Source organism: Lemur catta, chromosome 1 (genome assembly GCF_020740605.2).
Source record: "Lemur catta isolate mLemCat1 chromosome 1, mLemCat1.pri, whole genome shotgun sequence".
NCBI classification, from domain to species: domain Eukaryota; kingdom Metazoa; phylum Chordata; class Mammalia; order Primates; family Lemuridae; genus Lemur; species Lemur catta.
This window is the reverse complement of record NC_059128.1, coordinates 130,012,705-130,029,412: the sequence shown is the minus strand read 5'-3', so window position 1 is coordinate 130,029,412 and position 16,708 is coordinate 130,012,705. Positions and strand designations below refer to the sequence as shown.

General features: G+C 40.4%; 1 protein-coding gene across 1 annotated transcript in view; it reads right to left on the bottom strand.

The window, feature by feature from the left end:
- Positions 1 to 1,744: 1,744 nt before the first annotated feature.
- The window catches only part of TMEM236 (transmembrane protein 236), a 33,754-nt gene continuing 18,790 nt past the window's right edge, over positions 1,745 to 16,708 (bottom strand). Inside the window, exon 4 of the mRNA XM_045555608.1 lies at positions 1,745 to 2,620. Within this exon, the coding sequence (XP_045411564.1) occupies positions 2,037 to 2,620 (584 nt within the window). The 3' untranslated portion in view covers positions 1,745 to 2,036. The remainder of the gene's footprint in view (positions 2,621 to 16,708) is intronic.

Below are 16,708 nucleotides of genomic sequence, written 5' to 3'. Positions count from 1 at the left end.
GTCTTAATAATAATGCTATAATTCGGCTTCTCTGAGAGCTCAGAGGAGGGAAACTCAACTGTCTAATGAATGGATGTCCACATCCATTTTAATCTCTATATTCAGCAGATCGTTCACTTTTGAACATAATACTCCCTGATGAAAAACTATAGTCTGCAGTAACCTTACGATTTTTACATATTATTTTCCACAAATGCAAGGCCTAAATGATTATTCCCAGATGGTAAGCAGGGACACAGAAAGCAATAAAACAAGAAAATTTTAAATATGCACTTAGTTACCTGTTTCTTGGGGACATGGTACCATTAAAACACTTTGCATTTATCAAGTTATTGTTAAATATTGTTAAATATGCTCAGAGCATTTCTACCCTTTCATCCTCTTACCTTATTAAATTAGCACTAGTATAATGTTCATCTTTTAGATGAACCCCTGCGGCCCACAGTGGTCCAGGAACTTGCCCCCAAATCATAAAACTAGAAGGGAAACTTTTAACAACCATGAATAGACCTTCTCTTACAGTGTGAGAAATACCATAGAATGTACAGGAAAAGTGAGACTGCAGGATTTGGGAGCAACTGGAGTCACAGTTATTTCATTGGTCAGTTATTTCATTCTTAAGCTATTTGTTACCACAGAGCATTGAAAAGACTGGCTATTTAAGATCATTACTCTGCCTCCAAAGGCCTCTCGCAAATTTCTCCAGCATCTGAAAATTGGTATCCAATGGAAAGACCACACCATAAGTATTAGAGAGTGTCCCAACATGGTAAAGGCAAATGACATGATTTTGTATTTAATTATTTTATAACATCAAGATCTTCATGATACCATATCGCATAAGACACTGATGCCTTTACTATTGTATTTGAAAGCAAGGCCGGGCGCGGTGGCTCACGCCTGTAATCCTAACACTCTGGGAGGCTGAGGGGGGGGGATCGCTCGAGGTCAGGAGTTGGAGACCAGCCTCAGCAAGAGCGAGACCCCGTCTCTACTAAAAATAGAAAGAAATTATCTGGCCAACTAAAATATATATAGAGAAAAAATTAGCCGGGCATGGTGGCACATGCCTGTAGTCCCAGCTACTCGGGAGGCTGAGGCAGTAGGATCGCTTAAGCCCAGGAGTTTGAGGTTGCTGTGAGCTAGGCTGACACCACGACACTCACTCTAGCCCAGGCAACAGAGTGAGACTCTGTCCCAAACAAAAAAAAAAAAAGTAAGAAGGTTGAACTTCCCATTTTAAACGGGACTTGTACTTGTTAATTTTTATGATGGTATCAAATTCCACAAAGAAAATATCCTTTTACTTTGAAACCTACGTCTGCAATTTATGGCTTTCTATTACAAAACTTTATCTAGGTATTACTGATGTACCTTGACTTCATTATACTAAACAACTTTCAAGTTAGTACTGCAGTACTAGCAAAATGGCTTAGCCTTGAACTGAGCCGAATATCTGCTGAAGTGAATTGCTTTTTATGCTGAAGTCAATCGATTAAATAAAAATCACCTGCCGCAGTGGCATAAAGAATATAATTCTATGTTTGAAGTAGACCCTAAAACTACAATTTCCAAATTTAAAAAAAAGTATAACCTAAAAATTCTTCAATGACTTCAGATATATTTCCTACAACCTAATTTTAATCAACTCATAGAACGCTCTTTAATTTATATAAAAGATAAAAATGTCATTCTTGGACTAACAGTGGGAAAATATCATCTCAATTTTTTAAAAAGGCTTTATTGAAAAGTGTTTTTAGAAAAAGTACAGTGTATATAACTAAAATTAACTACTAACAAGTTCTAGACATCCCTGAGAGCCAACATACAAGAATATAACATTGTTTAAATTTAGCACCATTTGTATACGTAAACAAAAAAAATGGTATGCCAGAGTTATTATGACTAGCTTATTCTCTACAATCTAGTCTTCAATTCTTTATATAGTGTAAAAACTCACATCCTAGGAAAAAAAAAGTATTACAAATGTGCACACATGCATAACAAAAAGGTCATCCTAATGTCCCATTTTCTCTTTAAAACGGAGACAATTCAAAGGCAGAGAAAACCCTGAGTCTGGTTAGGTGATTGAAGTAAACATAAGAGAGTGTCACCAGTATGTTTTTACAAAGGCCCCAAACAGGTGTGATCGTCCCCAGGACGATGATTAAACCAAGTCTGACGAAGACAAAGGGTAAATCCTGCAGCAAGACGCTCACGGAATTGAGAAGAGGATTTTTGGGAGTGAATATCATCCGCAGGACAGAAATGAAACTGAATATGTAGACTGGATATACCCAGGGTGACTTGTACACGCTGGGGTGACCGGCCACACGCACCATCTCCATTGTGTCCGACCACAGCAGAAAGCTCCACAGGAATATCTCGGCCCGCACATCCCGCCGAGACATTATTTTCAGGATTCCAGAGTGGAAGGAGGGCTCCAGGGGTGCCCTCAGCGCAGACGCCTGGCTCTGTGTCATGGCTCCTGGTGGTCGCCACACCTGGGTTGCCCCTGCAGCCTGGGGAGATGCCGAGTTTTCTTCATTTGGCCTCACTTGCTCTGTCACCGTTTTTATTTGAGGCAAAGAGGTTGTACGGATGGACCCATCATCGGTACCTGCAATGAATTGATTTATTTACATTTTAGAATGTTTTAAATGTATTGATTTTAATTTAAATTATATGAAAATTTAAACTTCAATTCAAAAATAAAGTTCTAAGTGAAAGGATGCTATTGCTAATAAACTATCTGATGGAAAAAAAATAAACTAACAAAAAATAACGGAGTAAACTCACAACCCATAATTGTCCCTTTAAAGAGAAAACTCACAGTGTACAAATGGCTCTTTGTTGGATTAACCACCTGTGGCTGAAATTGTTTTTTTTATTCAAGAGTTTATTAATAGCACTTAAAGAGTTTTCAAACAGACAATAGGGGTGTGAGCTCTCCCATCAGACCACATTTCAAAGATCCTGATAAGCCAGCCTCATAGAAAAGAGGGAAAAAGAAAAAGAAAACAAATGCAGTTTTATAGTTGTCTTCTGCTATCAAGTGACAACAATAACTATTCTTTTCTTTTTCTTCTCCCCTCAATAAAACCCCAAACCCCTTACCATCTCTGCCAGGACTTTTCCTTTCTTTCTCTTGTGTTGTGCCCTTCCCTCCCTTTGGGACCTAAAATAAACTAGTCTAATCTTCGTGTCGAGAATTCTTTCTCATCCCATGCTATGAGCTCCTGCCCTAACATTAAGTATTCCCTTATTTGAGGCCTATTGTCCACAGGGAACTCCAAGATAACAATGAGGTTGCACACTGAAAAAATACAGAGGTGGAGAAGGCTTTGGTGTCTTGGTATTTCCCTGGATGCGGATCCTAAGTCATTTTGACCATTTCATTGTAACTACCGTCATTGGTTACGGAGCTAAGTAAGCACTGTCACACGTTATCTCATTTCATCCTCAGAACAAAGTTGAGGGTGAGGGATTACTATCCCATTTTACCAACGTGGAAACTGGGGCCCGAGAAGTTCGAAGACACCCAAATTCAGATATACAGTAACGGGGCAAAGCTGGAATTCACACTCTGATCATATGAGTCTCATTGATAAACTCTTAACTTTATGGCTGATATTATCTGTCTAGAGGCAATATATCATGTGCTAACTATAAAACATATGAATATCATAAAGTCAAATGAACTAGAAGTTCACCAGTCCAACCTTGCCATTTAATAAGACAAAGCAGAGGCTCACGGGTATTACTACCTTAAGAGGGAATCTGTTTGACCACTAGAGATTCATGGAAAAGAATTCACACTGAATCCAAGATTTCCAAGCTGTTCTTTCCCAGAGGTTTTTGAAGCAGTCAGTAGGATTGGCTAGGCTGAAGCCTCTCTTTTCTTAGCCACAAAACTGAGCCTGGTCAACACACCAGTCATCTTGTCACCATCGCATGGTGTGTGTGTGTGTGTGTGTGTGTGTGTGTGTGTGTACACAAGGGTGTCAAAGTTGAGATTATGAAGGGACCTTCAAATCTCAAGACCTACAAACAGTGTTGATGGCATTGTTTTCATACACAAAAGGTATAGCACGTTCGTTTTCAAATATTTATCCACTTAAAGACCCCATTTTTGTTGCTAAGAATTTATCAGGCCTTGTCAAAGTTTACTCAGTGAACATGCTGACCTGCCACGTTACCTGATAAGACTTAATTTAAAGGGAGTCATTAAACCGAATAGCTCTAAAGGTCAAAGAGACGAAGTCAATAAAAATTTGTTGGAGCACATTCAGCTGAAAGTGAAAACATTTTAAAATAAATAAATTATGATTAATGACTAATAAAATGCTTGATTACTCTAAGTTTTTTAACAGGACATCATAAACTTGGTTTTCTTTTATGCAATTAAGTAATTATTTTAAAATTTTAAGTGCGAATTGAGTATTTTTATAAACTAGCAAGATCATCTAGATTCTTGACAAAACATCACTTACGTCTGATATAAATCATTTATAGGTAAACCCCAGAAGTCATGACCTTAGAAACCTCTTTCCCAACCTTAGAAGTCACAGTGGCCTGAGTGGATATCACCTTAATAAATAATACTCAAGAAAGAAAGAAAGAAAGAAAATGATATACCAATTGACTATTATTTTTAAATTCATAAAGGCATCTCTTTACAAACTTAGATGCTCATTTGCATCATTCACATCTCTCATTTTATTTAAAAAAAAAATTCCATACAGAAAATGTGTCTTCAAATACGTCATGGCCTAGAGATTTCCTTCAACCTCTCTTGGCAGGTGAAGCTGTCTGAATGAAACTCCAAATGCCTGCGTCAACATTAAGAACACAGTGTTTAGTTCAAGCCTTTGAAAGATGATCGCAAATTCAGCATTGTTTCCAAGCCAGGAAGTGGCAATCTAAGAAGTGACACATTAATATTTTTTAACAGTCCGTGAGAGTCTTAATATCCAAAGCCAAGAGCTGTCGGTAGGAACAAGGAATGCTGAGCTAGAGTTCGGTTTTGATGGGCCACATGTGGGTTTGGTGAGATTAGAAATGGGAATTTCATAGCTCCCCACAGCTCAATAGGGACCAGTTTAGATTGGGGGGGTACAGGGACACTCTTTCCTCTTTTCAAGTGAGAATCACTTAACTGAAAAACTCTGCTGACCTCGCAGAGGGCAGGGGCGAGTTATATCCAATAAATCTTTTGGTCATTGGAGTGGACCAGCAGATGCCTCTCCAAGCAATGTAAATATGTATTCAATATTGTTTCCTTTGCTCCATGATTAGTTTTCTCTCCAAATTAGTACTCTTTCAATGTCCACTCACAGCTGGAATTCTTTGTCTTGTTATTGTTAGTTGTCATTTGTTCCACTTGGCCAAAACAATATTTATTTGTGCAAAATCCATAAAAGATACTAGCATAAAGAGAGTGACCTCCTGACTTCCCGAGAGGCTCACATTGCCCTGTAAAAGGTAAAAATAGCAGCCTGCCCGTGTCCTTCCCCACCTCTGATGACAGTTGCTGGAACAACTTTTTGTCTGCACTGTGCAAACTAAATGATGAAGGAAATGTAATTTCGATAACAGACAAGTGTTTAAGTAGGTAAATGCCTACCTGTTTTACTTTATTATTCATTTATATGGATGTATTTCTCCCTCTAACTTGTTCCCCGAAAGCTTTTGATAGTTCACAATCGGGGGAAAAAAAAAACAAGACCCAACATAAATCAAGAGTGCGGCATTTTCTAGAATGAGCACGTATTCCTCTTGCAAAGAGACTAGGAGAGCAATAAGTTATTTAAGTGAAAAGGAAGAAGAAAAGGAGGAATCACAAGGAAAGACACTTAAAAACAAGCCTGGAATAAAGCCGATGCTAAAAATGCATTAGTGAGACTCCCACCTGCCTGTCATGAGCAGACAGACATTCAGGTGCTGCACCCAGCCCAGGCTAGCGACTGGCGAGTGACGGAGCAAATAGCATGGAAATAGCGCCCAGCGACACAGCTCTGAGCCTCCTGTAATCACACCAATATACAGAGAATAGTAAATCGTGGCAGGGCTTTCAAAGGCAAGTGAATTCTGTGATGAGAAACTATCACGGGGGATTCGAATTGCACTGAGAATCAGAGAAGTGACATCTAAGAAAAGTGACACTTCGGAAAAGCTGGGGAAAATAAGTAGGAATGAATTAGGTAAAGAATGGAAGATAGAACTTGGCAGCCAGCAGGAGAGGCACGTGGAAAGAAAGGGAGTTTGGTGAGAGGTTGGAGAAGGCAGAGAGGAGAGAGAAAGCATTAAAGAGCTAATATTGCCTAAGTGCTTTCCACATACCAGGCACTGTTCTAAGCCCTTTACATGCATTAACTCACTTATAAAAACCCTATGTGTAGATACTATTATTTTCCCATTTTAATGATGAGTAAACTGAGGCACAGAGAGATGAACTACTTCCAAGGTCGCACAGCTAGCAAGTAGCCCAGAACTTGAATTTCAAACCCTTAACTCCTATACCACACTGTGTGTGGCAGAGACAGTGTATAGCGAGCCTTATGGGCCAGGATAAAAGTTTTCGACCTTATTCTATTATAAATTCAATAGAAAGCCCTTAAAGAGCTCAGAGCAAGAGAAAGACCCAACCGGAGGAGAACATAAGGCACTGGAGTCACAGAGGATGCACAGAGATCAGCAAACTAGCAGCTGTATGGAGCAAGATTGTTACCCAATTCACGGCAACCAGAAAATAAAAAGAATTACTCACAGTTACTCAGAAGAATGTATGACTAGTCTTAATTAAAAGGCTCCCAAATCTATTTTTACTGAGAGGGAAATGGGTCTAGCAAAAGCTAAAACTAATTATTTAGACATAACTGAGAAAAAATCTGGAGAAGAAAATTAACAATCCTATTAAAACAATTAAAAAAATATTCAGCGCACAAAGCACTTTTAGACATACTGCTCTTAAAGGACAAGAGGAAAAAAGGCAATAAATTAAAATACACTTCAAGGTAAACTATAAACACTGGTATTTTGACATTATATGCTTACCGAGGTAGGGAAGACGATATTGCCAAGTAATACATAATGAAACACGACACCTACCTCACATGGTGGTTCTAATAAAGGAATAAATCAATATCTATAAAGCACTTAAAAATAGTGTCTAACACATACAGCAGTCATATATGTGTTACATAAATAAAAAGCAGGCTGGGTGTGGTGGCTCACACCTATAATTCTAACACTTTGGGAGGGCAAGGCAGGAAGATCACTTGTGGCCAGAAGTTTGAGACCAGCCTGGACAATATAGCGAGACCCTATCTCTACAAAAAATAAAATAAAATAGAAAAATTAGCTGGGTGTGGTGGTGCACACCTGCAGTCCCAGCTACTTGGGAAGCTGAGGCAGGAGGATCTCTTGAGCCCAGGACTTTAAGGTTGCAATAAGCTATGATGATGCCACTGTACTTTTGCCCAGGCAACAGAGCAAAGACCCTATCTGAAAAAAAAAAGAAAGTATCAATAGCTAAACAATTTATTTTTTCAAATTAATTGGAGTAGACTAGAAAGTATCTGAATACAGTCAATAGTAAGAGTGACTACAGTTGGACTTTGGCTATTGCTACACTGTTGCCCAGTATCCCATATATCAGGGGAAGTCAAAAGTTTGAGAAATAGTGTCACACCACAGAGCCTTAACAAGATCATGAGTTTAGTTCTCATATTTGCCTGTTCACATCACAAATGCTACCTGTTCAGGTGGAAACGGCTTATAACAGCTAACAAGAGCCCATCTGAGCATCTTTTCCCAATACCATGATCACTGTTCAGTGATAGCACATTGGGAGCTTGAAACTGGTCATGGTGGAAAAATTTACACCACAGAAATTGGCAAATGCTATTAATCAGGATTCCCCCCACCAAAAAAGAGGCAGTTGGTTAAACATTGATTAGCATGCTACTTACTGCCTGGGCTCAAAACTGTATGCAAGTTTTCACCAAATGATGATGATGGTGATGATGATGATGAATTCAAGATTAATATTCATCCCATCATCAGTACTGGAAAGCCCATGGGCATACACTCTCTGCTGTGAAATAGCTGTGAATAATCTCTTTACAAAAGGCATTATATTTTTATATACTATGGTAAATTCAAAACCCCTAAGATCCAGTTTCAGTTCCCTGCCACGCATTGCCCAAATCTGACAATAAACAAATGTGTCGCTTCTGGATTTTATGCAATGTGAAATTTTAACATACTTCGTTTGTCAGAGGACACAACTAGAAGGCTAGATGGTTTAAAGATCATTTTCCCACCAATCATTACTTTATAGATTTATCCACCACTGGACAAGCATTGCTAAAAACCAATAATATTATCAATTTTAAAATATTCCATTTTTGAAGATTGAAAAAACTTAATCTTTTTTTTTTTTTTTGAGACAGAGTCTCGCTTTGTTGCCCAGGCTAGAGTGAGTGCCGTGGCATCAGCCTAGCTCACAGCAACCTCAAACTCCTGGGGTTAAGCGACCCTACTGCCTCAGCCTCCCGAGTAGCTGGGACTACAGGCATGCGCCACCATGCCCAGCTAATTAGCTGTCCAAATCATTTCTTTCTATTTTTGGTAGAGACGGGGTCTCACTCTTGCTCAGGCTGGTCTCGAACTCCTGACCTCGAGCGATCCACCCGCCTCGGCCTCCCAGAGTGCTAGGATTACAGGCGTGAGCCACCGCGCCCGGCCTGGCCAGAAAAAACTTAATCTAAGCTTCCTAATCTTCAGCTTTTCATTCAGAATATTCTGGCTCTTCTCCCTAGTGGATAGGTATTTAGACTAGAGAATGCGATTTAATTTACAATATGTATATATTTTTATATAAATAGAAAATTATATTATTTTTAGTATTCATATATGGTATATATTTCTAGATATGTTTGACCAAATGCTCAATCTTTTTTCATTTACTTTTATTCCTGTCCAGCTCCCTGAAATATTTATTTTATAACATATATATAAAAATAAATAACAATGAATATATTTAAATAAAACATAAATAGTAAGATAAAATATTGAGAAGCATATAGGTATCTCATTGCCAAACTTAAATAATTCTAGACATAGAAATGGTTGGAAATGCCTCTGCTAGCGCTTCCTCCATCATTACAAATACCTGGGAGTTTTAAGTGCTTGGATACAGACTGGAGCTAGGAATCTCAGCGTGAGCTCAAGCTGGGTGACAAAAATGGACACACCCTGGGAATGAACTTGATTCACAGCCTTCAGAGCGCCTACTGCAGCTTTCGTTATCCATAGTTACCAGTGTAGCTTATTTATGTCTTCCTGTGTCCACTAGACCGGGAGGTCCACGAAAGGGGGTCTCTACCTGTGTCTGTTCACCATGGCACCCCGAGCACCTAGCGGAGCGTCTGGTGTTGGTATGGAGTGGATCCGCCATAAAGATTTGCTGAATAAAAAGTAGGAGCAATTTCTTTTCTGGAATCTATTAGCAAGAGAGAGCAATGAGCATCTTAGAGAGAAAATAATCTTGCACTAAGGTAAGTGAGCCAAAGAATAACAGTTTGGTCCAATGGTGATACCCCAAGTCCACGGGTAGGAGGACTGTAGAGTCCTCCTGGCCCCTGAGTGGTAGGGTCCACGACGGGCCCCAGTTCAGGGGAGAGCTCTTTAAGCAAGGCCATAAGGACTGATTCCACTAACAAGTCCTGGAAGCCATCAGGAGCTCCTGGCAGTGCAGCCCAAGGACCTGCAGAGCTCAACGGTAAGAGAAGATGTAACATGGCGCTGGGCCCCACAGACCATGCCAGCGCAGTGTGACACTTGCACAGCCCAGCAGCACTTGGGCAAAGAGACGGCCCCACCAGCAGCAGCAGTGGTTCAAAGCATTTCAGGGGCTCCCAGGCAGTGTGAAACTTCACCAGGCAGGGGAAGAAAAGGGCAGATGTGTGATTCTGAGAAGACTGTGTTTGTGAGCTCCTTGGAAGCAGCCCTTAGACCCCCCTCCCGCGCACCCCAGAAATAGGAGGACTTGGGGTCCCAAAATAGCAAGTGAAAACAGAGCATGAGAAAAACGGTGTTCCTATAGCCAGGACACCACTATTAATACACACACAATGTAAACAAAAATGTCACATCTCCTCGTACACCAAGAAACGTCTACACATTATGCAGGCAATCAGCTCTCTTCAATCCAAGGTAAGAACATGTGGACATTGAAAATCAATGCCCTATGCTTTCAGTTTCACACCAGGTCCCTAAGCTTATCATGGTTCATCATGACATGGAAAAACAAAGTTTGGTATTCTAAAGGAACGCATGCTGAATTCTTTATGTTCCCTCATTCCTACCAGTCTCCCTGAAATATTTATTTCTAAAATATCCCCTACAACTCTCAAGTGTCTTATTTTACGTACTAAAATTGGCCAATTTTTTTTTCCACTGAGGGAAAAAACAATTGAATGCCAAATTGTTAAAAATCATGTAAAGCTGTCAAAATCGAAGGGAGCCTTGATCGAAAAATTGTGATAACACCTAATGTTCTGTGTCAGTTGGCAAAGAGCTCACCACTCCTCTGTAGTTTTTGGCCCGATTCACATGGGTCTAATCCTGACAGCTGGGACTTCATTAGAAGGTATAAATCAGAAATTCTACCCTCTCTCACTCGAGTCAAGTAAATGGCCTCTTATTTCTTGAGCAGGGGAAAAAAAATCCTAAAACTGACATACTTTCCTGAAACTTCTTCTAAATCACAAAGGGAGGGTACGAAAGGAAATACCCTCCCTCCTTGGCTGGCCCAGAACACGGTTCCTCATACTCATCCCTGAACATATTGCAAAACAACACATCATGGAAACCCGGATCATACTGGCCGTGTATTGTATAATAAGCTATTTCTTAAAAAGAACCAAAGAGGAACTCAAAACACCATTCATTTTATTCAGAGGAAAGCAGAATCCTTTTTTCTTTTTTTTTTTCCTTTTTTAACCTCTGTGACATCTCTTACATTCTGTTGGGTTAACATGTGATGAGTTACATTGCAAGAAAATATGGAAAGCAAGTTCCTTTAAGAATTTGGATTGGGCCTCTCAGCTTTTAACTCGATGTTTGTCACAGCTCCTAATATTTCCTGTCATCAGGGGTTCTCAATCAGGTTGGCCATCAGAATTGCTCATGGAGATTTAGGAAATTACAGATGCCTGGTCTTGCCTTCCCATCTGTTAATCAGTCAGCAGAGCTCATGCATATGGATTTTGCAAAGACTCTTCTGGTGGTTCTGGTGCAAACCCATGGCTGAGAGCCCCTGAGTGCATATTAACATGTGGCTCCTAATTCACTGGAAATAGCTTAGAAATTCAGTAAAAATTACCATGGGCATTCATTTTAAGAAATTATGTTTTAGTAAGTCAGTAACAAGAGGAAATAACTCAGAAAGAAACAGTTCCTTTTCCTTCGTCCATTCCTGCTTTGCAAACCCCCAAACCTAGCTCAGTTCTATCTTTTCTACATTCAATGCCCAGATTTCTGAGTCTCATGGAAGAAAAAGCACGTAATCTTGACGGGTCACAGAACAAATTCCTGGTTCCGCTCTTCGCTGCGTTCTGCATTGCACATCCCTCCAGGTCCCCGTCCCTAGCCCACCTCACTTCCTGTCCCCACGCAGAGCTTCCCCTTTCTGGTGGTCCTCTCCCTGGTCTCCATCGCTATTGTTCGCAGCAGAAAATGTGCTTCCTATTTCATGAAGAAATTGGGGCGTGATCAGGTGTAAATTGCACCTGCTTTCTTTCTCCCTAGTACCTTCTCAACTGTGAACCCCCTGGGGAGCTTTAACAATTACTAGTGTCTGGGTCCCACTCCCAAAAGGTGTGATTTAATTATCTGGGGTGCAACCTAGGCATCAAAAATGTTTAAAGCCCTTTAGTTGATTCTAATGCACAGTCAGGAATGAGAGCCACTGCTCTTGATCAGAGCTATAACTCTGAATCATTCAATGAGGTTTTTTTTGCCAAAATCTACCTATGCCCAAGTTGCAACCCCAGAGATCCTGATTCAATTCATCCGGGGTGGCGTGCTTGGCATTCATATTTTGAAAGCACTCTATTAAGTGCTTTTTATGTGTTCGAAATACCAGAAGAAATGGACAGAGATACAATAGAGGCAGAGGTCTAACAACTGTGTCCCTGCTCAAGGATATAAACATGTTGATTATCATGTCTAATTGATTGGTTACTTATAAATTAACAAATTTGTACCCTACAGAGAATCCAACTTTTCTTCATTAAACACTTAAATGTAAAATTTTTTTGAGATAATATACAGAGGAAATCTAAGTGCCTGTAAGTTAAAAAAAAAAAAATTAACAAAAAAAAAATTGGGAGGGGGAATAATTAGTAAATAATTTTTATTGGCAGTGAAAAAAAGACTTTTTAAGCATAAAGTCCAAGACTGAACCATAAATGAAATACTGATAGCTTCAATATGTCAAAATTAAAAATTCTCCATATCAAAACACCACAGTAAAATTAAAAAGCAAATGATAACTCCTAAATGGACGCTACATCTCACAGACAAAACTTAACATCGTTAATATTTATAGAACTCATCAATCACTAGTGCAAAAAGGTCTGGACATACCAACAGAAAAACCAATCGAGGACATAAATAGATGATTTTTTAAAAAAATAAAAGTAGCCAATAAACCTATGAGAAAATATTAAGCACACCTACTACTTTAGAAAGCAAGTTATGAAGGCAACTATTTTGCCTATGTTGCTATTTTGGCAAAAATAAAATGAAATAAATTCTCCGGTGTTACACGGTTGAGGAGAAACAGGTGTGTCTTCGCACTGCTGTTTACACGGTAAAATTAGGGCACTCTTTGGCGGAAGCAATATCACTCTTTGACAACACATATCAAAACCCTTAAAATCTTGCCTGGACTCTGAGCCCGAAATTCCACATCTGAGCATTTCACCTAAGGAAATAATCATCTATGCTGCTGAGGTCCCTGAACCACTGACCCAAGTCTCTGGACATTAAAAGACTACACAGCAGCAATTGGACTAGAGCCATTGTGAGCAGATCTATTTGAAAACCTTGGCCTGCCAACATCATACCTGGTACCTCTCACCAATGTGACGGCAGAAACCACCTCCTTTGCAGAGCGCTGAGGTTTTCCACTCAAATAGCCGTTGATCTCACCTCTAGTAACCCAGCTCCATCCATGCGGATAGCCATCATAAAGCCACTCTTGCCACCCGGATGCCTTTTATACAAGCCCTTTGTGACCCCCTCTATAATTCTCGGCATGAACAGCCGGCCCATAATAGTCATTTTCTTCTGGCAGCATTGTTGCCAAGGAGTCTGGGCATGACCAGATACTCCAGGTCTTCTGAGGACACTCTGCAGTCATCGTCCTGATACCATCCGGCGCTCAGCCAGTGGCAGTTAACTCTCCCCAGCCCCAGAGTCTCTTTTGCCAGTCACCTCACTGAGTGGCTTCTGACTCCCATACACAGCACAGGGTCCCTTTAAACACAGACCAGACCACCTGCACCACCACACATATTCACTCGTCTCCCCTGCCCAAACACACACACATTGCCTGACTCGTTCCAACCATCCTTTTCTTCCCAACCCTTTTTACTTCTCAATAAGAGCCGTAACAGCAGTGTTTATAATAATTAACAACTAGAACAAATCTCATTGTCCAACAGCAGGGGATTAGCTAGATATATCGTGGCTCATTAACATAATGGAATATTATTTGCCCCATAAAAATGGTGCAATAGAAGATGTTATAACAAGAATGACATCAACCATACCTTGTTAAGAAAAAAAACCTCACAGAATTGAGGGTGGAATTCTTAGAACCAAAGTTATTCTTAATAAAAATCACCACATGCTTGGACCATGAAAAAAAAAAAAAGAAAAAAAAACCACAAAATAGGTTTTCTTAATTGATGAATGTATATCAAGGTGCTATCAGTTATCCATGTCCAGTTTGTAGGATTATAGTTGATTTGCCATTTTTCTTTCTTTTTGTTTATATGTATTTTATAAGCTTTTGAAACGGATATGTATCCTTTTGGAAAAACAAAACATGAGAATTAAAAAATTCAAAACAGCACGTTCAAAAAATGTATCTGGTTTTTGAAGATGCTGAGCCTTGTCTACCCCACCAGGATGGGTCTGCGCTCCTTCCAAAGCTGAAACTGCCCAGAGCAACAGCGACCACAGACCTCAGATGGGGGCTCACTCTGCCTCTAGGTGGGACCCTAGAGCCTGGAGAGAGAGTTGCTGACCTCAGTTATGAGACTGTCCTAGAGACAGGTACCGTTTACAACTCTAATTGAGGTCCTAGATTAATGGCTTTCAAGCATCTAGCAGAATAACCCTTTTTCCCCCCCACATGAAATATCCTTCTATTTTTTTTTTTTTTTTTTGAGACAGAGTCTCACTCTGTTGCCCGGGCTAGAGTGCCGTGGCGTCAGCCTAGCTCACAGCAACCTCAGACTCCTGGGCTCAAGCAATCCTCCTGCCTCAGCCTCCCGAGTAGCTGGGACTACAGGCATGCACCACCATGCCTGGCTAATTTTTTATATATATATTTTTAGTTGGCCTGCTTATTTCTTTCTATTTTTAGTGGAGACGGGGTCTCACACTTGCTCAGGCTGGTCTCAGACTCTTGAGTTCAAATGATCCACCCGCCTTGGCCTCCCAGAGTGCTAGGATTACAGGCGTGAGCCACCGTGCCCAGCCCCAAATGAAATATCACATCCAACATCAGCTCTTAAACAAACAAAAATTGTGTTGATGTGGTTGGAGTAGGAATTAGAGCAGCCAGAGACCCCGATTCACTTTCCTCTTCTCCCCAACCCACACACGTGCACATTTTCACAGTAGCTCTTGAAGCCGCTTTGCAAGTTTTTAAAAGGATGAATCGATAAATAAGCAGTCATTGGTTTTAACAAGGCAACTTGCAATCCAGCAACAGGTGTGTTGATTCAGGCTGTGAAACCCACGCGAAGTTATTTTTATTTCCCATACACGCCCATTCACTAAAAGCACACCTGAGTTCCTAGAGGCCCAACCTTTCTTCTACATAAAAAGCTTTCTTCTCCAAGTCTATCTACAAACTCCTGCAGATCCCAGGTCCTCCCTTTAGTCTTTTCTGACCTCCAACACCTTAGATAAAATTAAGTTTTCCTTCACCTGTGGCCCCATATTGCTTTAACTATTATGCTGTCTTATACACCGCTTTGCAGATGGTATCTGGGCTGGGCTACAAATAACATTCCAATGAGTCTTAAAGGTGGGGCTGAAAACTCCTGCTTTAACCATGACACCCTCATGTGTCTATTTGTATCCATGAGTTTATATGGGGGTTAAGGAATCTTGCTGGTGGCTAGGAGGGGAATCTAACTGTGACCATGATTGGGATTAAAACAGTATAGGTAGGCCGGGCGCGGTGGCTCACGCCTGTAATCCTAGCACTCTGGGAGGCTGAGGCAGGTGGATTGTTTGAGCTCAGGAGTTCGAGACCCTGTCTCTACTAAAAATAGAAAGAAATTATATGGACGGCTAAAAATATATATAGAAAAAATTAGCCAGGCATGGTGGCACATGCCTGTAGTCCCAGCTACTCGGGAGGCTGAGGCAGGAGGATTGCTTGAGTCCAGGAGTTTGAGGTTGCTGTGAGCTCTGTGAGCTAGGCTGACGCCACGGCACTCACTCTAGCCTGGGCAACAGAGTGAGACTCTGTCTCAAAAAAAAAAAAAACAAAAAAAAAAACAATATAGGTAAACTGGATGCAGGGAGAAATTTCAAGATCCCGTGGAACAAAGCTGCCTTAAAGAAGTCTGGCTCTGCCAAACTCAGCCCCAAAGTCCATGGGTGGGAAAGGAAATGGTATTCAATGGTCTATACCAACAAACAACAGCATGGGAGACCCCCACTGGGTCCAGTTTTAAAATGGGATAAGAAACAAGATGGGAGAGGAAGAGATGTCATCAACAGGTCAAGAGTCAGCTAGCTAAACTTAGATGGAAATGTCAAGGTGCTCTTATATATATATCTTAAGATTTATAGGTTAATATATTTAGGTATTAATTTATGGTCCATGGAATAAATGAGAATATCACATGGATTCAAAATTCACATAATTTATTTTATGAATATGCATGTTTAAATGAGGGTAGGAGACTATTGGAGTGCAAAGTTTGCATTTGTACCCACACACCAGTAAGAATGGGGGGAACTAGAGCCATCCTTTGTATGATTGTTATTTGTTCCCATGGCTGGGGATTGACACGCTTAGGTACTACGTACATCTGGGAGATTGCCATGCCTCAGAGATGTATGTATCAGAAAAATACTCCCGTGTGAGGCTCAACCTACAGGAAACAATGCACTTAGAAGTTGTTGCCTGGTCATCACGTGATGCTGAGGTATTTTCATGGGTAACAGGAAGTTAGTAGAAAGGATTCTTTGTTCCAGTGAAGACTGCTTTAGTCATAAGCAAATTTCCTAGGTAGAATAACTTCTCTTTACACATTTGGAAAAGGCAAAGCTACACCAAGATCAAAGTTTTGTAGCTTGGAATTCAGATGATTAGGGTGGTATGAGAGTGTCCCTAAGTCCAGGAATTATAGATGACCTTGGCTCCATCTAATGAAGTCAAAAT